The sequence below is a fragment of the Otolemur garnettii genome, unplaced genomic scaffold (assembly GCF_000181295.1).
Source record: "Otolemur garnettii isolate 467f Iridium unplaced genomic scaffold, OtoGar3 scaffold00013, whole genome shotgun sequence".
In the NCBI taxonomy this organism is placed as follows: domain Eukaryota; kingdom Metazoa; phylum Chordata; class Mammalia; order Primates; family Galagidae; genus Otolemur; species Otolemur garnettii.
In genome coordinates, this window is record NW_003852408.1 from 17,088,385 (window position 1) to 17,111,913 (window position 23,529).

General features: G+C 38.0%; 1 protein-coding gene across 1 annotated transcript in view; it reads left to right on the forward strand.

The window, feature by feature from the left end:
* Positions 1–23,529, forward strand: part of ABCA12 (ATP binding cassette subfamily A member 12) — a 174,594-nt gene that overhangs the window by 92,470 nt on the left and 58,595 nt on the right. The window contains exons 11-20 of the mRNA XM_003784975.1: positions 667–773; positions 6,709–6,965; positions 7,060–7,172; positions 8,393–8,517; positions 10,681–10,854; positions 14,314–14,478; positions 14,805–15,015; positions 16,083–16,222; positions 18,730–18,849; positions 21,919–22,009. Of these exons, the coding sequence (XP_003785023.1) occupies positions 667–773; positions 6,709–6,965; positions 7,060–7,172; positions 8,393–8,517; positions 10,681–10,854; positions 14,314–14,478; positions 14,805–15,015; positions 16,083–16,222; positions 18,730–18,849; positions 21,919–22,009 (1,503 nt within the window). The remainder of the gene's footprint in view (positions 1–666; positions 774–6,708; positions 6,966–7,059; positions 7,173–8,392; positions 8,518–10,680; positions 10,855–14,313; positions 14,479–14,804; positions 15,016–16,082; positions 16,223–18,729; positions 18,850–21,918; positions 22,010–23,529) is intronic.

Below are 23,529 nucleotides of genomic sequence, written 5' to 3' on the forward strand. Positions count from 1 at the left end.
ATTATATAAACAAAGGCATTTTTGTGGCAGACAATTTTTACTTCCTATTATCACACATCTTATTTTCAATTTTCTGCCTGCATGGGCAACCGTAAAGATTGCGTTTAATCAGATGTTTCTTTTCTTTTTATAGGAAGAAATATCTATTTTCTCACATTTTCTAGGAAGCACACATTCCTTTGTCATAAACCAAAATAGTTTTTTTTTTTTCTTTTGAGACTTAATGGCAGGCAAATAGTACAACAAATATTTAAACCTGCTCTTTGTTTACCAAGCATGAATTAACCAGGTTGGGAGGGCATATTCACATCCCAGTGATTATACAACCTATTTATACAACCTGTTCTCCCCCAAGTACTTCAGCTGAATAGTATATCTAAAAGTCAGAAATGAAAGCACATTCAGTTCACTAGGAGCCAAAACTGTGTAGCGCTTTTGCTAGAAATATTTTTATGTCTAAGCAGAGTATCCATGAATATTTTTAAAATAATGAACTTTATTGTCCCCATGGTTCAAAGAAAGGTTAAATTTTTACTTGTCTTATATGGAACTAAGCTATTAGCATAGAAAAAATTTAGTAACAAGTCAGGACAGAGGTGTCTTCCAATGGGTTTCCTGAATGACCTTGCAATTCTCATAAAACAACTCTTCTCCCCTCCTTTACAGAAAATATAAGACTCCTTCAGTCCACAATTCGATTTAAAAAATCTTTTCTTCGAAATGGTTCCTATGAGGATTACTTCCCTCCGGTTGCTGAAGTCTTAAAATCAAAAGTAAGCCATGAAAGAAAACAAAAATAAACCTCAATATTTCCTATAATATTTTGTCAAGATACACTTTTAGCTTAAGAGTTAAGTCTGATCTTTGTAAATAATGATCCTATTTTGTCTCTAGATTTATAATGGTCCTACTTAATACTCTAGCACAAGGATGACAAGCGTTTGGTGTTGTATGGTGGTATTTTGTTTTTAATCAAGTGAGATTTCTGCATAAAATAAACTGATTAGAGCATGAGCATCTATAAAGGAATGACTAACAATAGAATTACCTTCTCAGGCTTCACCATTTGAAGAAACATTCATAATATGATTTCTATTATAATTTGAGATGTCCTAAGTTTTAAAATCTATAAAAGTGGATTTTAAAAGATGATATTTTAGACTTCACAGCCTACAGCATTCTCAAATGTTGACTCACCCATTTTATTATTATCATCAGAGATAGAAATGAATAAGTCGTATTAAAATGTATGCTTTTGAAGAAAGGGGGAAAAAGCAACCCTAAAATATAAAACCTGAAATTTGCATCTGTTTATGCTCATTTATTATTCTTCATGTAGCTCGGGCATATAGCGTACAGGTTATCATGAAAATCATTTCATTTCTTAAATAACCCTATTAAATTTTGAAAGCAGCTTTCCTAGTAAGAACAGGAGTTTAATTGGGTTTAGGTAGCCAGGGATGAAGTGAAATTAGAACTGGTTTATTCAGGACAAGCAGGATGACTTGTCTAGTCAACATGGTGTAATTAAGCGGGCAGGCAAAACATTACGTCCACTTATGTTACAAATAAATGTGGCAGTTAGATGACCTACATTTTTAGCCCTCATCTTTTACATGCATCAAAAATTCTAATATACTTAATTTAGCATTATCTTAATTTGTGCAAATGAGAAGGAAGTTATGCAGTCATCTGGAAAATTCCTACTCATCCTTCAGGGATAAGTTTATTTATTTATTTTTTACTTCAACATATCAAGGGGCTACAAATGTTTTGTCACATGGATACCTGGTGTCATGCTTAAGTTGGGGCTTTCGGCATGCCCATCGCCATAATAGTGCTCATTGTACCTGAGGGTTTTTACTCCTTATCCCTCTCTCCTGCTTCTTGGTTTCCATTTACAGTGCTTTGTGCCCTTGTGTGCCCATCACTTAGCTAAGGACAAGTTCTTAAATGTCGCTTTTATAATATTAGAGTATCACCTTTCTCCTTCTCTCTCTCAGAGCCGGGAAAATGGCTTTGTCTTCTGTGCTCTTCTAATATTTATCCATTCATTCCTTTCATTCATTGCCTGTGCCCTCATAATAATAATATGTGTAATTATAAGACATAATCTCTAACCCCCAAATGCTTATAACCAATCCAGGGGAGGAGATAAAAAAGCAGAGCAAAAATGATAATACAATGAGGTTAGACATTGTAATACAGTGAGGTAATACAGTGTGTGGATGGACAGGATTCTGTGCATGGAGGTGGGATGTCTAATGTGGATTGCTGGGGACGGAGGTAAAGAGAAGCTTTATAGAGGAGATAATGCCTGCTCTGAGTCTAGAGAACTGCGTAGAATTAGGTTAAATAAGGGTCCTACATTCTAGACGCAGAGACCTGAGTTTGTAAGAGGACAGTGGCATGAAGCTGAAGGATGGGTGGGAGTTACCTGGAGTCCTGTGTGTGCAGCGAGAGTAGACGCTGCCCATGGGACAGACCAGAAAGGGGGCTGCTGAGTGAGACCGAACCCAGGTCCCAAGGGCTTCCTACTGCCTCGCTGAAAAGTTTGAATTTGGCCTGAACGTCGTGAATTTGAAGAAGGTGAAATTTGCATTTTAGGAAGAGATCTCTCTGGAAGAATTATAGGCAAGAGACTGGAGGAAAGCCAAGTAGGCTATTTTTGCAGTAATCTAAGTGAAAAGGGAAGGCAGGCACTTTGCCATTGGCAGAGGACAGAAGAAAGAGACAATTTCTGAAGTAGTAAGAGTGATTTAGGAGATGAGATTGGAACAACATGGCAGCCCGTGGGATGTGAGGCAGAGAGAAGAGGAGGATGTAATGACTGAGACTTCGGCCTGTACAGTTCATTCCTCAGCGTGAAGGTTTGTTGTATGTTCCGTTTCCCTCATGAGAGTGTAAACGCTGATCAAAGTATGCCTTCTTCATCTCTAAAGCCCACGTGGTAGGAGCTTAAGGCTTGATCCATGAAGGCACAAAAAAATAAGGGTGTTAAAGTAGAGCACTGGCGTTGTAATCATGCTCCCTGGGCAAGGACTCATGGTGGTTCTCAACTTAGGAAGTAACTGAGAAACACACATAATACACTAGGGAAATGGAAATGATCAGTCTCAACCATATACACACATAAGATGGGACTAGGGGTCAAAAGAATTTAAAGCATCACCCACGATTTGAATATAATGGACATTTTGAGGGTCACATTATGAAAAAAGTTCTAGAAATAACAGATATGGACATAACCTATAACCCTTGTCTCTTAGATGGAAAATCTTTTGTCACTTAAAATAAGCGTGGCTTCTATTTGAAATTGACAGAGGCCATTCAGCCCTAGACCACAAGCTCCATGTGGAGTATGGCCAGGTCTGTCCCTTTGCCGTTACATGACCAGGACCTGGCGTAGGAGCCCCACACAAGGAAGCACTGAGGACATATGATTGGAAGAGGGAAGACAAACTCCCAGAGTTTGTACTTTTTTTAGAACATAAAACTCAGGATTAAATTCAGTGGCACTAAGTGCATACACAACATAGGGCAACCGTCTCACCCTCCATTCTGAATTTTCTGACCATAGATTCTGTATAGGGTTCCAGAGAACATATTTGGAGGAATATTTGACACGATGGTCAGGGCTGTGACTACGGAAGGACAAGGGCACGTCTCTCCAACAGAGAGACCTAAATGTCTAATCAGACACCTGTAGGTCAAGAGTTAGCTGGGAAAGACAGGTGTGAGCCTGAACAGAGGGACAGCAGGGGAAGGCCCAGTGCCAGCAGCACATGCTCAGGCTATGAAAGATACTTCCTGACTCTCAGAGGAGGGGCTGCTGCACATAAGCAAAGAGCTGGTTGAGTAACTAGAGGTGCTCTTACTTCCCTGCTTTGCCCACCCTGATAATTAGTAACATGATTTGGCAGTCAGCTAGAGCCCATTCATGTCAGAGCTTGATTCACGGTATTCCTAAAGTCTCAGAGAACCCTGGTATTTGTTGGCAACTTTTCCCTCTGCTTCTCAGCCTCTGTCCCAGCCTGACTGTTTTCTTCTTCTTGAGCTTTTGTGCTTTCTTCTCCTTACATGGTCTGTTTTATCTTTTTCTTTCTAGCCCCTTTGGTGGGAGGGGCAACTTTCTGATGGAGGGAGGCTGTATGTTAATAGATGTTCCTCTTATTAAACAGAAACACAGATAACACAATATTTTTATTATAACACCACCCTCCATTTGCCCACCAAGAGCCCAGAAGTACTGCTGTTTTATTATTTTGTACCCCTGATTGTGAGGTCCATACCATTGTGTCACGGTTCTGATTCAGATGCATTTGGGAATCAATTGCATCTGGAATTGACACATACTTTTAAAGAGAGAATTCTGATTCACTGAATTCATGCTGATTGTTAGTGATCTGTGAAGCTTCTAAAAGTTTAATGTGTGTGTTCTTAGAATAAAGTGGTAAGTGATGACACATAGTAAATGACCATAATGTTACTCCCTTGTTGGCTATGCCCCTCAATGCATTCCACATTATTGACCCTGAATTACATTTTTATTTCAGAGAACAAAGACTACATCAGCAGTGTGGCTAGATTTCCAATTTCCCCTCTATAACCTTTACCTCTTCAAGCCAAGACTATACTGTATGGACTGTTACTGGTTTCCCATATATGTATGTCAAATTTGTGATCAGAAAACATATTTCAGTCTTAACTGGGTAAAAGACATTCAGATTGGCTATACCCTCAAAATGTAATTAAAACAAATATATTAGACCACTACTATTTAGCTTTTCATATAAGAAAAGTCACTGGAGGGAGGATGTGGTATAGAGGCTTGGCTCCATTTATTAGAGGCTCAATCTTATCTAGTGTTTGGAAAATCAAAGGCAAGAACAGAGTAGCAAACGTGTAGTTACAGCTGGTAGAGTAACTGGGTCTATTCCAGAATGGAAAGTTGATCATAGCAATAAGGCTGGTAAATAGAATTTCTGAATATATGAAGCCATTTGGAATAGTTAACAGCCATAGGTCAATTATAATATTAAATACAGTGGAAAATAGATTATGTTTAATTGCTGCAACCTACATGTAGCTATATACTTTTTATTAAAGACACATCATTGCGTTTTTCTTATTTCATATATGGAAAGAAATACTCTCCAGCATTTGCTTATACCATAAAATATTTCATTTCTGTCGAATGTAACTTCTGATTGGAAACTGAGCTCCAATGAATTACGAAGTATTTGCTTCTTAAGACATTATTCCAATTTATTTGCATCTTAGAATGAGGAGTTCGAGGGTAACTTCCCAGCACAGCAGAAACAGCTTTCCCAGAGGCATATCAAGATTCTTCCATAGGCTATATAGTGTGGACTGTGTCCTCAGATCATAGAGAACATGCTGAACCATAGAGAGGAATGTAGTCGACAGGATAGGAAATTATTTGACTTTCATTTTTCTTTTTTTCCCCTGGATGTGGAATTTTAAGCCCGTTTAAGCACGTCCATAGGAAAAAACATCTAGTGTTCTGCAGGGCAGAAGGTGATGTCAACAGCCGTGCAGGCACTTCCAAAAACCAGACGTGTTCTCTCCTGCGGTTTAAATGCAATCTTCTTGGAATGCATGTGATTCTCATGCTGCATTTTAAGAAAGATTTTTAAAAACATTTTGTCAATGTTTAAAAATTGTAGGAAAAATATAACATTTATCATCTTAACCATTTTTACTATACAGTTCAATTGTGCTAAGTACCAGCTAATCTCCAGGACTCTTTTCATTGTGTAGAACTAAACTCTACACCCATTAAACAACTCTTGGAAATGGAGTTGCTAAATCACATAATAAGTCTTTATTTATTTTTGTGAGGAACTGCCATGCTGGTTTTCATAGTAGCTGCCCAGTTTACATTCCTACCAATAGTGCCCATGGTTATAATTTCCCCACATCCTCACCAGCATTTACTATGTTCTCTTTTTCCAGTAATAGCCATCATAATGGGTATGAGGAAGAAAGCAGATCTTTTTATCTGCCCTTATGCATAATTTAAAATATAAATTAAAATATAAGATTAGGATTGAGCATGGTGGCTCACACTGGTATCCCTTGCATTGGGAGGCAGAGGTGGGAGGATCACCTAAGACTAGGAGTTTGAGACCAGCCTGAGCAAGATTGAGAACCTCTCTGTACAAAAAATAGAAAAATTAGCAGGTTGTGGTGGTGCTTGTCTGCAGTCCTAGCTTTTTGGTATGCTGATGACGAAGAAGAATTGTTTGAGTCCTGGAGATTGAGGTTGAAGTCAGCTGTGATGATACCAGTCTATCTAGCCTGGGTAATGGAGTGAGATCTCTTTTCAAATATATATATATATATATATATACACACACATATATATATACATACATACATATATAATTTGTTGAATTTTTTAATTTAAATTGGATATAACTGCCTTTTTTTAAACCCATGAAGCTACAGAGAAAGACTCTGTCCAAAATGTCCAAAGGCCTTATAAAATCTGTAAGAGAACAATAAACTCAAATGACAGAAAATAGTGCTTTGAAATAAAACTAATGCCAAATGCCAGCTAACCGAACACATATGCAGAATGTTTTTTAAAAATGAATCGATTTGTGTTGCTTATCATGAACAACAGACTATGTAGAATGACGTGAATAATCTATTTCCTCACTCCTTCCCCTTTTTGAAAAGCTGTCTCAACTTCGAAACTTGACCGAACTTCTTTGCGAATCTGAAACTTTCACTGTGATGGAGAAAACATGCCATCTTTCCAATCTGAGCTTTGGGAGCCTGTGTGAAAACGGTGCCTTTGATCTGCAGCTCCTCGAAGCAGCAGAGCTGGGCACTGAAATAGCAACCAGCTTCCTCTACCATGACAATGTCATATCTAAGAAACTGACAGATTTACTGACTGGGGATCCAAGCAAAATCAATTTAAATATGGATTGGTAAGTTTTTCCATTGTCTGCTGCCTTTGTGAAATCCTTCTCTGAATATTGATATGCCTAGTTGAATTTCTTCTTCTCTTCTGTTTCATTCCAGGTTTCTTGAACAGACCCTGCAGATGAAAGCCTTGGAAAATATCACACAGTTAATACCAACCGTAGAAGCCATGCTGCATGTCAATAACAGTGAAGATGCTTCTGCCAAACCAGGTGTTTCCCCAGGCGCATTTAAGTCTGTCTTATTAGGATGCATGTGATACTCACGCTGCAGTTCACGAAAGGGCTTTTTTGAAGTTCCCAACCAAACCTGCTTTGTTGTCTGCCCTTACACATGAGTACCCGGACGCTTTCAAGTACCGTTACATGTCTAAAGTAAACACAGAGAAAGGGAGTGGAGAGTGAGACAGGGAAATTTAACTTCACAGCAAAAAGCTCTCCAAAAATTTAACTAGTTAGACCATTCACCTTTGGTTTCTCTGATATATTACCGTGCATTAGATAGTTGACTGCAAGAGCAAGAATGAAATGTATTTGCTCCTCTGAAAATAATCTGATTGAAAAAACAAAAAAGGATGCATGGCTGTCTACCGAGATCTCAATTCCGAACTTCCTGTTAGTATTCTGAGCATGATGTATCATGCAATATGTTTCTCCTTTGCATAATGCCTCAATGCTGAAAGGAAAGGCATTCAGAATTTTGGACAACAGGCAGCCACAAAATTGGAAGGGCATTAAGTCCAAAAATAAAGAAGATATATTTGCATGAAGGATGCTTACCAAAAGGCATTGAAAGGCATCTGCAGGATGAAACTTCCAACCCACTGAAATAAAATCAAAATTATTGTGCCTTATAGGACCCAGGTACAAAATAATTATAATCACCGTCCTCAAAGAACTCAAAGATAAACACATTCTATATGCAAGTGAGATCATGATTATAAGAACCTTTTATAAACTGTAGTGTGCTAGGAAAAGTTAAGGAAAAATGCTCTCTGGAATTATGTTGTGAATTTCTCAAACCTCGTCCTAAGTTGACAACATTGTATGATCCCAGGTTAAAAAAAACTTTACATTTGTGTGATGTCTCAATTCAAATGGAGAGAGACTTTTTTAGTGCAGCATGTGATCAAAGTATGTGAGGGAACCATATTGTCTTTGAATCAGCCTTGTGTTATAGATACCTAAGGAAAATTTATAACTCAGAACAATCTGTCGCTTTGGGTTAATGATATCATAATAAGAACAAATCTAAATCAGATAGAAAGGGACCCTAAATTAGATGCAGAAAATTTGCCTAAACCAAAGGACATCTGTTCTTGACATGCATGTATGGTGAAGAGATGTTTCAGTCTAGAAGGTTTCTCTGTGTTAGATGACTAAATAGAATGATGTTACAACCAACATGGGAGTTTGTTCTTTTTTTCTTGCAGGTCAGTTAATAGAAATGTTTAAAAATGTTGACGAGCTGAAAGCAGAACTGAGGAGAACAACAGGAATGTCCAACAGCAGTATTGACAAGTTGCTGGCCCTTCCCATCCCTGATAACAGAGCCAAGGTAGAGGGCCATGTGTTTGTACTTCTATGCGGTTTCCAAAAGTTTAAATCGGATTTAGCATTTGTCAAGAACTTGCTAGGAGCGAGTTGCATGTAAATCTGGAGAATTTTCCATGCAAGTGATAAAACCGGAGGCCTAATTTTTAAGTCAAAACAGAAGAAAAAATTCTAAAACACGAATATTGTCACAGTGGATTCCTTTCCCTTTATTTTTTTTCCTTTCATTTTATTTTTCTTTCTTTGTCTGTCCCCTTTCCTCCTTTGTTCTCTCTTTCACTGCACCCTGCCCCCCCTTCTTTAAACAATGGGCATCATCAATAAATAGTTGTGTTCGTTATCACAATCATATCGTCTGCACTGAACTTGTACCTGCTATGATGATACCAAAGTCAAATTCCGGCAACCCAATTGGGGGGAAAGTATGGAGCCTATTTACTGTTGGTTCAAACTTAGATAAAAAGGGAAACTCATTTTTACTTTTTAAGTCCCAAGACAAGGCATAGCATACACAATAGATGTGGTCAAGGGAGATATGGGTTGCAGCAAACATTTTTTGGTGTGAAAATGAATATTGTTGTTTCCTCGTAGGCTGATAATAAGGTTTTCCACTCGAAATGTCTTATCTTTTATTCCTTTTCCAAGTCCATTGTCTGGGAGTGTCATAGAAATTTTCCAAAAGAGCTGCAGAGCTTAAGGCCTCATCCATTCAAAACTTATGTGTGAGAGAGTATGTCATTTCTAAGCACAGCGAGTTAGCTTCCAATATTGGATAAAATTTCATGAAATCCTTTAAGGTTCCCTTTGGAAAATAGTCACCTCGTGTCATTTTAATTGGTTCCTCCGCACAAAAATTAAAACAGCTTTGCCTTCCCTTTCTTCCCCTTGTGCTTGCAAATAAAATTTCATTTACCTTCTGCCTTTGACCTTCCCATCTGCTCTTTGATCCTAAGATCTAATTTCAGCAATCGTGTTTTTGGCTTCCGAAGAACAGGTTTGTTTTAGTAAATAAAACTGTGTAAGTAGAGAGCTTAGGTTCTTACTGCTTTCCAGAGGAAAGAGTGAAAAGTTTCTATAATTTTGAATGTCATAAGCTTTTCTCTTTAGTTCATCTTGGGGGCAACACAGATGACATGTTATTTCTCACCCCTCACCCTCTGCAGCGGCGTTACTGTCCAAGATGGTGATTACATTATTGATTGTTATGGGGAGGGGGCTTTTTTTAATGTCTCTGTGCCCACAGAGTATATTGTATAAGATTATAACTTTGAATATTATAAAAAAATGCCATTTGAATTAAGAGTAAAGTTTTAAAGGCAGCAGAGTCTTAATTTAGTATTTTTCCTAAAGTTATTCCGTATCAATTATCTTTCTTGGTGGTACCATCATTCACACAGCTGTTCAAACAAGAAATCTGGGACTTCTCCTGGATGCCTTCTGTCTCTTTTCCCATCTTATTTCTTAAGTTTTTCAGTGAACTAGGGGTTCTGTATAATTTTATTAATAGTGATTGGTGCTTTCAATAAAACACATTTGATTCTTGAGGATAATTTGTCTCCACGAAAATGTCCTTGAAGCTAGGCCTAAGTAGGCACCGTGTGTTTGTAACTCACCTGGGCAGTCTATCCCAGGAGCGGGGCGCTGGAGTGGGCTCCGGGGTCCGGGGAGAGATGTTCCAGGGCAGCCTCTTCTAATTGCACAATGTAGTGAGGGTGTGGGGGACTTGCTTTAATCCAAATGGGTTTACCATCATGATTATTTCACGTAGACATCACTGTTTCTATCAGAACTTTCTCCAATGAGGGTGGCTTATATTTGTCGTCAAGGACAAAAAAACATTTGAACCAAAAATGTGATGTTCTCGCAAAGGATAAATTGGCAAAAAGAGTGGTTTCTTTGGCCGGGCTGCATTTAGATTAGGACTTCACTTAATGCTCAGCGCCGTGCTCATACGTGTGATACTCATATGTGATACTCAATATCTACAAGTCATGTCTGTTATATTGCATATTCTATCTCTTACCTCTTGCAGTTGCAGAAGTCAAACGTGACTTGCGTATTACAATTTTAATACAGTTTTTTCCTTTCTTAAACAAAACTTAGACAAATGGACAAATGACTCACAAATGATTCACAGCTGAACTATTTTTCTTTTTCCAATTTGTAGATTGTTTCTCGGGTGTTCTGGTTGCATTCTTGCGATGTTAATGCTACCAATCCCGAACTAGAAGATGCAGTGAAGGAATTCTGCAGCCTGCCTTTTGCAGAAAGATCACATCAGTCTTACCTCATCGGACTCACTTTTCTGCACTACTTAGACGTTTATAACTTCACATACAAGGCAAGTTGCTGTGGGTGAAATTTATTTGCCTTGATGGCTTAGTATAAAAATACTTAATTACACATGTGCTCTCTGATATTATAAGGGATAAGATCCATTTGACCAGCTTTTAGAATTATAGCATTATTTTATAGCTAAATGAAATTGTGGAAATCATACATTGCTATTTTGCATATTTTTATAGACGAGAAAACTAATATTATTGCTTCAAAACTCTCCATTTGTGTATCAGAGACCAATAATTAAATTTAATGTAAACTGTTACTGTGATACACAAACACTATATTTCAAAAGTGCAAAATCCAAATATTATAATTCTTTTTTACAATGAACAGGCATTCATTTGTTAAGATAAAAATAAAGATTAGAATGAAGGGGGATTTTAATTAAAAGTAGGATTTTTTTTTTAGTGTTCTCAAAAAGAGTTTGTTTCCTTCATTAATTTCAATAGAGGCTGCCATGATTTAGCCAATAGAACCAAACAAATGACCTTGCCCAGGGCTGGGTCCAGTCAGCAGGGACTGCATCTTGCCATAGCAGGTGCGCTGTGGGTGCTTATTCAATAAATAACTGAAAAAAAATTATAGAAAAGTGAAACACCTTTGTTCACTCAAATCTCCATTTGGGTTAAAAACACTGAAAAGTGGGCAGTGCCCGTAGCTCAGTATGTAGGGTGCCAGCCACATACAATGAGACTGGTGGATTTGAACCTGGCCTGGGCCAGCTAAAACAACAATGGCAAAAAAAAAGTAAATAAATAAATACATACATAAAAACATTGAAGAATGTTTTTTCTTTTTAAAGTAAGAAAAACCAGGCTTGGCGCCCATAGTTCAGTGGTTAGGTTGCCGGCCACATATACCAGGGCTGGCAGGTTCAAACCCAGTCCAGGCCAGCTAAATGACAATGACAACTACAACAAAAAAATAGCCGAGTGTTGTGGTGGGTGCGTGTAGTCTCAGCTACTTAGAAGGCTGAGCCAAGAGAACTACTTAAGCCCAAGAGTTTGAGGTTGCTGTGAGCTGTGACACCACAGCACTCTACTGTGGGTGACATAGTGAGACTCTGTCTCAAATAAATAAATAAATAAGAAAAGTAAGAAAACCTAGAAGCAAATGGCTGACTTACATTGCTGAGACATTTTAACCAATGGGAGAGAAATGTTTTAGGACTCCTCCTAAGTAATCCTATCCCAAGTCATTACCACCATCCCACACCTGCGTTTCTGCAATGGCCTCCTGACCAGTCTCCTGCCACCACACTTGTCCCCTTCCTTTGCCCCTCACTACCTCCCAAGTCAGAGTGACCTTTTAAACACTTAAGTCTCATTATGTTACCCTTGTGCTCAAAACCTTCCAGTGGCTCTCCAGTTTATTCAAGTAAACCTTTAAATCTGCTTCACATCCTGCAGATCAACTACCTTCTTCTCTAAAATCTCATTTCCTATTTGGCTACTCTCTGGGCCAGTAGCTGTTGCATGGCACCAATCTGGAGACACCCTTCACCATATTTGCAAGGATATAAATATATATGGGGGGGGTGTGCGCGCACATGCGTGTGTGTATACATATTTTTAACCGAATGTTAACTTTCTCAATAAGTCCTATCCTGACCACCCTATTTAACATGCAACCAATGCTACCCACAGCACTCTCAAAATCCCTTTTCCTATTCTATCTGTTTGCTATGCACTTCCATCCAACTCTGTATTTTATTTAATTTCATTTTTGTAATTCATTGTCTGTCTATCCCCAGTAGTATGTAAGCTCCATAAGGGCCTCTTTGTTCACTGAAATATTTCAAATGCCAAGAACAGTACCTGGTTCATAGAGAAACTCAGAAAATACCCATTAACTAACCTAATGGTTATTTCACTAAAAGTATAACCTAAAATACATATGACTTATATTTATTAATTTCACTCACCTAAAATTGTCATTCTTTTTTATGTTATCTCTATGGAGCAGAAATCAAACTATGTATTTCTTGCTGAGTATACTCATTAAACAGGCTCATTTGTCAAGCAGAAGACCATTCTCGATTTTTTTAACGTTGTAAACAAAAATAATAGAAATTTCCCATCAGTAGTCAGTATATTTTATGCCAATACAGGAATGCCTAGAATTTCTAAACTAGAATAGAAAATATTAATCCAAAAATGGAAATGTTGGTTCTAATTTAGGAAAAAAAAATCCACTTACAATTAATAGCTGGCCCACCAAGGCAGCTGTGTCTTCATGAATGCAAGCTAAACAGCGTGGGAGATGTGAAGACAAGGGACCTCAGACGTTCCCTGTCTGCCTGCACCCTTCTTCTTTTTATTCTTCCTACGATCTGTCCCTTCTCATCCTTAAGGATTCCAGCTTGGAAAGAGACCTCTGATTTCTTTGCTAAGTGCTCCCTGCCTTCTCATGCCCCCCAGCCTTCTGTTTGTGGCCTTGTTTGATATCTGTTCCTCCTGATTTGAACCCTTCTTCATGGTTCTCTGAGCGCAGAAATTGTGCACCAATGCAAACCCTCTACCTCGTGCAGCGTGGGCAACATACCACCAGCACTCAGTGTTTGCTGAATAAATAAAAGAATAAGAGAAGGAAATTGTCTTAAAATTTTAAAAATATTTTCAATGTTTCTCCCTGTAGCAGACATGCATTTCAGAATTCAGTAGCCTGATAAATCATGTAAGCTTTTTTGACACAGTTTTCTGATTTTTAGGATCACATCATGTTATTTGGGGGCAATAGTATGTAATTGACGTTTGCCTTCATGACTTCTAAAATCATTGATTTTTCAGCTTTATTGAGGTATAGTTTATGCACCATAAAAATTGACTTACTTTAAGTGGATAATTCGACAATGTTTTAGTAAATATATAGAACTGTGCAACCACTACCACGATGTAATGTTAGAACATGTCCATCGCCCCCCAAAGAAACCTCATATCCATTTGCAGTTACTTCTCAGTTTGACCTGTTGCCCAGGCAACCTCTAATCTATTTTGTGTCTCTGTAGCTTTGTATTTTTTAGATATTACATATGAATCGAATCATACAAAATGCGGTATTTTTGTGTTGCTTCTTTCGCTTGATATAATGTTTTTGAGTTTCATACAGATTGCAACGCGTCAGTATTTCATTTCCTTTCATTGCCAAATAGTGTTCCTTTTTAAGGCTATGCCTTTTGTTTAATTCATTTACCTGGACTGTTTCCATGTTCGGCTATTGTGAATAATGCTGTCATGAACATTTGCATACAAATCTTTGAGTGGACATATGTTTTCACTTCTCGTGGATAAATACTAGGAATGGAATTGCCAGGTTGTTTGGTAAATCTATGGTTAGCTATTTTACAACTTTCAAAATGTTTTGCAAAGTGGCTGGGCCTCTCTGCATTCTTATCAGCGGTGCATGAGGGTTCCAGTCTCTCTGCACAGATGATTTATTTGTGTTCTATTTCTGTTAGGTGTTTTTCCCTAGGAAAGATCAAAAGCCAGTAGAAAAGATGATAGAACTCTTCATGAGACTGAAGGAGATTCTCAATCAGATGGCTTCGGGCACACATCCGCTGCTAGACAAGATGAGATCCCTGAAACAAATGCAGCTGCCCAGAAGTGTTCCATTAACACAGGTAGAAAAGTTACCCAGGAATTGCTCTTGTTGAAAAATTCCTCTCATATTAACTTGTATTTAAGATTAGTTATGATACAGTCCGCTTCAAAGATAGTCCATTAAAAGAAAATCACCTACAAGAAAATTCTGCTACTACGGCCACGCTCTTTGCCTTGAAATTGATGAAGATCATCATTCTGCATTTATGTTTGGGAGACATGTTTGAAAGGAATTATAGGAATTGTCTAAGCATTATCAAGCATTATCAGGTCTTCTGTCTATACTGCTTTCAGTGGCATCTATAGCTCATGTAAGGCTAATAAATCACATTTTTTTGTTTCCCAGGCAATGTACAGAGGTGACCGAATGAACACCCCCCAGGGATCATTTAGAACCATTTCCCAAGCATTGTGTTCCCAAGGAATCACCACGGAATATTTAATTGCCATGCTACCCTCTTCCCAGAAGCCAAAGGGAAACCACACCAAGGATTTTCTGACTTACAACTTAAGCAAACAGCAAATCGCTTCAAAATATGGAATTCCCCTGGATACCAGTAAGCACGCTTTGAAACAAGCGTAATTGTTCTTAATGACAATTTAAGAGCATTGTCTATTCTGTATTAGCTTTTCAGGATAATGAAGTATTAATTTTGCCCAAGAATAAAAATAGAAAACGCTTATACAGCACTTACTGCATGTTGAGTATGTCATGTATATTAACCCCTCTTAGTAAAGGGAAACTAAGCACAGAGAAAGTAAATAAGTTGGGCGGCGCCTGTGGCTCAAAGGAGTAGGGCCCCATAGACTGGAGGTAGGGGGTTCAAATGCAGCCCCAGCCAAAAACTGCAAAAAAAAAAAAAAGAAAGTAAATAAGCTGGCCGAGGTCACTCAACTCCAGAGTCATCAGAGCTATCATTTGAAGCCAGGAAGTTTGTGGTAAAGCCTATCTCCTTAACCACAACGCTATACTTAGAATTTGGCAGGCATCCCCACATCTTCCTTGCCTGTGGACGAGAGAAAAACTTGCCTTAGATCTGTTTTTTCCTTAACATTCTAGAATTAGAAATTTATATCACACCTGGTAGAGAGAGCTGCAGAAATGCGGCAGAATCATAAATGTTTAGTAGCACATCAAAGTCGTTTACTTGATCTATAAACTTGGAGACGGGAAATGTGACCAGCAAGCTCTGTCAATATATGGCTGTCTGGGGTAGCAACGGGGGTGACTCCCTTACTCATTCACCAAACATTTATTAAATGGCTCTGCTGTATCCGGTACTATCCTAGTAGTAGGATTTTGTGTAGTTCTAGAAAATTAAATGCTGGTGAAATGGATCTGTTGGCAATTCTGAAACGTGGCTTTCCATCATGCTCCCTCCTCTCGGCAAAACGCTGTCACTTATCCTGGGCTTGCTTATGGGGCTAAACTTTCTCACCTAAAAAAGATTTGTTACTAAGCTTTCTCACTTTGATACCAGATGCCTCACATCTGTTACTAATGTAAGGAGCGCTACGGCGTGTGTTTTGGGGTGTGATAAGAATTATCTGTGTCAATTTAGCACGAGGAACTGGGTTTGAAATCCGTCCGTTAAGTAGTTCTATTTTGCTTTATTCCTTCCAGCACCATTTTGCTTCTCTCTTTACAAAGACATCATTAACATGCCTGCGGGACCTGTGATTTGGGCTTTCTTGAAACCGATGCTGCTGGGAAGGATTTTATATGCACCATACAACCCGGCTACAAAGGCAATAATGGAAAAGGTTTGGCAATTATAACTCCAAGTTTCTATTTTGAGTATTGAGACGATTTTTAAAGTAGTCAACAGCCAAATTTACTTCAGCTAACTCTGGTTTCTTTGTATCTTGCCATGGTCATTACCCTGGGCTTTCTGAAGTTCTGGATAATTCCCAGCTTCTGCCTTGGCTATGTGCAAGTCTATAGACTGCACGGTAGCCCTTTGAAGGGAAGTGAACCATGTTGACACTTGGGAATGAGGTTAGTTGAAGCAGGACCTCAGATTTTTCAATTTATCTCGAAAGGCAGAAAAGTTTCCTACAACCGGTGTCTAACTTTCAAAGTATGTAAAAATGATCGTGCTGGAAAAAATAATATTGGACACCGTGTAACTAGTTTGAACAAGAGCAATCCCCGAGGTAGAGATTCTTCGCTTTTTATTTAGTTGTACAATTTAACATCTCGTATGTATGTAGAAGACAGACACGGAGAAAGACATTATTAATAGTAACCATTCTTATTTACTGCCTCATTTAATCATAATAGCATTTTTCTCCTACTTTTCAAGTTGACTTTAGTGATTTGAATTATACACTTAATACTTTTAAAATGATATAAAGTGGGAAAAAAAGATCTCTGCTTCACTATTCCTGGGTCATGAAATTATAGTTTATGTGAATGTAACATTATGTTTAGGTCTTTTTTTTAACTCTTTTTTTAATTATTTCTTATAGCATAACTGTGTACATTAATGCAATCATCATTTTTAGGTCTTTATAAAATGGATAGGAGATCACCACTGAATGTTCTTTGCTTTTATTGTTTTGGATTTAATATCTTATTTGCTTTATTAACTATATATTTCTACATAATTTTTCATAAATGAAGTTATATGTATGTTTCTTTTCATTTCTTTTCCATTTATTAGTATCATTATTTTCGTTGAGATAGAGTCTCACTCTATTGTCCCAGGCTAGAGTGCTGTGCCATCACAGCTCACAGCAACCTCAAACTCTTGGGCTCAAGTGATCCTTTTGCCTCAGCTTCCCCAGTAGCTGGGACTATAATTTTCCCCCACAATACGCAGCTAGTTTTTCTGTCTTTAGTAGACATGGGGGTCTGGCTATTGCTCAGGATGGTCTGGAACTCCTGATCTCAAGCCATCCACCACCTTGGCCTCTGTATGCTTATTTCCTATGTGGTCTTTTTTTCTTTCCTTTCTGCCTGGCTTTTCTGTTCCCTTTTTCTCCTTTCTTGATCCTACTCTTCTCCACATAAACTAATATATGTTAGCATTTGAATATGTCTTTCCACAACTTACATTCCTGCAATCCTTCTTTGATTATTTTACCACATACACATTCATTGGCAGCTCTTTGCCCATTGTTTGCGTTATTAAAATAAGATTGCTTTGGTGGCACGTGAAGCTCAGTGGGTAGGGTGCCGGCCACGTACACCACCGAGGCTGGCAGATTAGAACCTGGCCGGGCCAGCTAAGACAACAATGACAACTGCAACAAAAAAAGTAGCTGGGTGTTGTGGCGGCCACCTGTAGTCCCAGCTACTTGGGAGGCTGAGGCAAGAGAATCGCTTAAGCCCAAGAGTTTAAGGTTGCTGTGAGCTGTAACGCCCTGACACTCTACCAGGGGCAACATAGCAAGACTCTGTCTCAAATAAATAAATAAATAAGATTGCTTTATAAGATTTTTCTACATGTTGCCTTTCTCACACAAGAACACATTGTGGAAATTCTTTCCTTCCAATAGGTATCATTTAATTGATCATTTATTTATTTATTTATTTATTTTGCAGTTTTTGGCTGGGGCCGGGTTTGAACCCACCACCTCCAGCACATGGGGCCGGCGCCCCACTCCTTTGAGCCACAGGTGCTGCCCAATTAATCATTTTTAAAGATGGCAATTTTCTTCATAACATGAAATTTAGTCATCCAATCCTCCATTGTTGGGCGTTCCTCTAGTTTCCAGTGTTTTTGTAAACAACACGGCAACTAACATTCCTGTGCGTGTGGTTTTACGTAGTGGTATTTATTTCAGGTAGATGAATGTCCAGGACTGAGGGATTGAAGAATATTGTATTTTAATTTAATAGCTCTTGTCATTGCTTCCCCAAAAGCCTATAACATCCATTCCTACCAGAAAGATGTGAGAATATCCTTCTTAATTCCTTGAACTAAGATGTTTCTTTAGTAGAAAAGTTAAGTGTATCATGGGTAAAAATGAAAAACTTGTGAGAACTCCAGAAGTCATGTTTACATTTTAGCTGTAAATTCACTTGTGGACATGAAGCAAATTCCAAATTTCCCAGAATTTTAAAACATGATCTTAACTCTGTAAAAAGGTTTCATTTTAAACTTTCAACCATGTGGGAAATTTCTGATAGTATTTTTTACAAAGTCTACCTTTTAGAACTGTTTTTTTGTAGGTATGTAACAAATCAACCTTCAGATACCTTTTTTAAAGATAGGCGAAATACTAACGGATCCGGTTTCTTTTGTTTTTTTTTTGTCTTTAAGTCCAATGTAACGCTAAGGCAGCTGGCGGAATTAAGAGAAAAATCTCAAGAGTGGATGGATAAGTCACCACTTTTCATGAATTCCTTCCACCTGTTAAACCAGGCAATTCCAGTGCTCCAGGTATGAGATGGTTCTGTCATTCACCTTACCAGGGATTATAATTCCTTGAGACTTTTATCACCTTCGTTATGTAAATGGGCTTGGGCAGATAGTAACTGAGAATGCACGCAGACATATTGCCTCTCTTTCAAGAGAAAGGGTCTGAGACAGAATAACAGATATGTCACTCACGTTCATGGGTGACATCCTCACCTCTTATACTGTAAATTCCGTCTGTAATTCAGAGATAACACATCTTACAAGTTGATCTAGAGACAGCACTAGTGATATAAATTAGTTTTCCAAAAGTAAAATGCTCTAAAATATGCTTATGTTATTTATTTCTCTCTTTCAAATTACTTTCCTTTGCTATTTTAACTAAACCAGAATTCCCAAAATTCTAATATTCTGGAGGATGTAGGAATTCTGGGGAGGGGGGATATATGAAATATGTATTAAAAAGGTACCAAATTTATTTTAACCTTTGGACACAAGGTAGTCTCATTAGTTATCTAATTGTCTTCAGTTCAAAGCCACCCAAGGAAATAAAAGTTATCATGATGAGACAAATTAGCCTCTTCAAAATTTAGTGCCTACTCAAACAATCCTTCATGCTCACTCCAGTGTGAAGATTTGACAGTACAACTCAAATCCAATATACACTAGTTGAAAAGTGTAATTTGCAGTTCTTGTAAAAGATGCGAGATTTTCCGAAGATGATGCAAATACTTTGGCTGACATGTTCCAATCACAAAAGCAGCTATCGACAAGTGGAGATTGAGCAGCGGAGTTAGCCCAGTCATCAGTTGAAGAAAAGAAAGTTGGCAAGAATGATGACTGTCTAGGACCTTCAAGAGAGACTGGCTTGCATATCAAAGAGGGGCCCTTGGAAAATTGATGGAATCCTAGAATATTTTTGCAGGAAAAAAAGCTCTTCTTAATGATCAGGCTCAGGAAGTTAAACATAGAATAAAGGATATTAAATGACACAAGTTGGTCAGAAGAACTGAAAAATTGTACCTCAAAGGTACTTAGTTTTTGTTCTGACTAGCAATTAGTGTACAGTTACAATTACAACCTGAATTTTGTTATAAATGATAAAACAAATTTCTAAAATAGATGTTTAATACATTTAGTAAATAGAAAATAAACTTTTCATCAAACATCTTATGCACAATTTACTGTTAGCTTTTGGGTCTGATTTTAAGCATGCCTTTTCTAGATAACAAAAGCTCAGATAACAAAAGCTACTTTTGGCAAATGTATTTTTCTGAGTGGTAGATGGGTCTTTTCTCCTAAAACATATTTTCTGTCAAAGAGAAAAAAAAGCCACATATTATTTTATTAAGATAAGTTTTGTTAGCTAGCGTGCTTGAATTAACAGGGCATAATAGTTTCATCAGTGTGCATGCAGCCAACTACTCTACTACATTTTTTTTCTTTTTTATTTTGAGACAGAGTCTCAAGCTGTCACTGTGGGTAGAGTGCCGTGGTGTCACAGCTGACAGCAACCTCCAACTCTTGGGCTTAAGCGATCCTCTTGCCTCAGCCTCTCAAATAGCTGGGGCTACAAGTGCCCCCACACAATGCCCAACTAGTCTTTCTGTTTTTAGTGGAGATGGAGGTCTCGCTGTTGCTCAGACTGATCTCAAACTCCTGAGCTTAAGCCATCCACCTGCCGCTCAGACTGCTGGGGTTACAGGCATGAGCCGCTACTTTTAGAGCCCTCAGCAGCTATGGATCTAGCTGATTAATTATATTAGGTATATGCTTTAATGATAAATGCTATTCTTAGTTGTTCATCTGCAACATAAAATGGCAAATATTGGTAAGAAGGAAAGAATAAGTGGTATCAAACTTTGTTCTAAAAGGACAATCAACTTAATTAAGCCTAGCTTACATACTACATGGGCCATGAATCAACATATCACAGGAAAAAACATTTCTTTAATTGAGTTGCATTCTCCCTCTTCAACTTTTTTCCTTGTCCCTCAGCAATTGTGCGTCCTTAGGAGAATTCCTGTAGCTTCTTTAGCCCTACGGTTTTCATCGATGCATATAATAGCACTTACCTCAAGGTGTTGTTGAATACTAAGTGAGAAAGTGAAGTTCAATGCTGTAAACCCAGCACATAGCACGAGCTCAATAAATATTAGTTACCAGTACTCCTGTGGTGGTACGTGGAGAAATTCTTCTAATTTGGAATATAGCTATAAAAAAGCCTTTAGATTTTAAAGCAATTAAATTTTTTTTTATTAAATGATAGCTGTGTGCATTAATGCAATATGGGGTACAATGTGGTGTTTGCATATACAACTTGAAATATTTTCATCAAGCTGGTTAACATAGTCTTTATGTCATTTTCTTAGTTATTATGTTACGACGATTATATTCTACTCTTAGAAAGATTCACTTGTACCCTTGGGGATGGGTGGAGGGAGGCTGATTGGAGCAATTTAAATTTTTCTTTCAGTCTTTCCATGGATATAGATTAATTTAAAGTTTATCACCAATTTAGTCTTTCATATTGACAGAGTTGTACATGCTGCACTACAAAATAATGTTATGATAAGTTATTTTGACTGTTCTGATGAAATGAGTCATTCATCTCTACTTTACAGGAAGGTAATCTACAGATGGGAAGTATTAGGCCTGGAATACAAATCAGTCATGATGTCAAATAGAAATTACAATTTTTAAAAAGTTGTTTTTAATTGTTTCAGTTGAACAAAATTCAACCACAAACCACAACATTGTGCATAGTCTATATAAAAAAGTAAACATAGCTACACCCAAACCATCTGTTAAAGCAAATATAATATCGTAATGTTGATAATTATAGTTGTATCTGGCCAGTTTAGCACGCTGACCAATTTTATGTATAGACAAACAAAAGCCCCGCCTTTCAGGTCATTTCCAGACGCCAATCATCTCTTTTTGTCTCAGGATTTGTGGGTGAGCCTTTGCAAGATGGTGGATGGATAACACACAAGGGTGCTTACTTCACTTCACTGTCATTGTTTTTAAAGAGACAATGTTAAACGTGTTTTCTTCCTGCATCGAAACTAATTCTCTATTATCATTTGTCAGAATACTCTAAGGAACCCCTTTGTGCAAGTTTTTATAAAATTCTCCGTGGGACTTGATGCTGTTGAACTGTTGAAACAGATAGACGAACTCGGTGAGTCCAGATTCACGAAACTTCTACTCCCCAGTCATGTCAGAAATGTGAAAAATGTTGATCTGTGTCACTTTTCCTTTCCTCCTGTATTTACTTTCTAGCTAGTTTTAAGAAAATTGAGGCCCTAGACGCATCCATCCATTTCTTCCCAGTTAGTCCTACAATTATCAGCAGAGCCGACTGTAAGGCCGCCTCGGTATCCGCAGGTGGTTTCAAGAATTATCATGCACTATACTCCGTGTCTGTGTAGTTTTTTCATCAATTTCAGGGAGGGTGTTGGAAGTATGGCAGCACTTTTTTTGTTTTTCTAGTAACTTGATGGAAATCAAATCCTTAAGGATGAGAGAAAATGAAATTATTTATTTCTGGCTACATTTAACATTTTTATCTTCGTGGGCCTTCGTATCACTTGATTAACCCAGAATGCAATTGGAAAAGATGACAGAGTTAGCACAAGCAAAACACAGGTGACGGGGAGACTTGAAAGAAAATAAAATCAGTATTCAAGGTTGGGTTCTCCTCATACGGTCACTTAGAAAGGAACAGGCTGCAGAGGATCAAAGGCGGCTGTGTGAACCTATGCGTTCCTCTGCCACATCCCCACCTTCAGCCTAACGGATGCAAGTCATCTCATTCAGGCTGCGTCGGATTCCCTGTTGCTATGCAACCACGGGTCTGAGAAACGGATGGAGAGCATCAGAGTCTGGCAGTAGCAAAGCAAATGCCTCTCCTCCTCCCCAGCACTGCTGGGACGTAAAAGATTAAGGTTGTAAACCAGGGGCGAGGAATTATGCCTCCAATTGTATATATATTATGATAGTCAACCCAGTTTGATTAAAGAAAGGTATTATTGGATTTATTCTCCATAAGAACCATTGGGGTGAGGAACTATTTGATCAAAATATCAGGGATAAGCTATAAAGTTCTTATATAAATTCTGTCATTCATTCCTAACTTTTAAGATGGGAGGCGAGGCTCAGAATTTAAAACAAGATTAAAATGACAACAGTGACACTTGATACTTGTTTAATTATCTATGTAACTTAATATCTAAAAAATTGTATATTTCAAATTCAGGGGGCATTGAACCCCCAAAGAGGTTTCTATGATTCAGTCTAGCAGCATTTCTAAGGAATCACTTGGTGGTGTGTTGGTTTCCAGCGGCCACTGGAGGCCACTCTTCGACCGCAATTTACCCCTCCCCCACCATCTGCATCTAGTAAAACATTTCACTTTAAATTCTAATGAGAGACGCATTTAAGACGTTGCCCTCTGTGAGAAATTTAGTCTTGTTTTGTACCATGTAAGAGACATGTCTGGATTCTGTGAGGAGAGATTTATGATATTCGCAGCCTTCTCCATATTCGTGATGACCAAGCCAGTAAAAATTTAATTGGCCAAATGATTTGTTAACTTGCAGTTTCTTATTTACCCTTTGTCCCGGTTGATTTTCTCACAAGGAATCATGACATTGAGGAGGAATGAAATCCTCTTTCTTCCAGAGTAATTACCTAAAATAA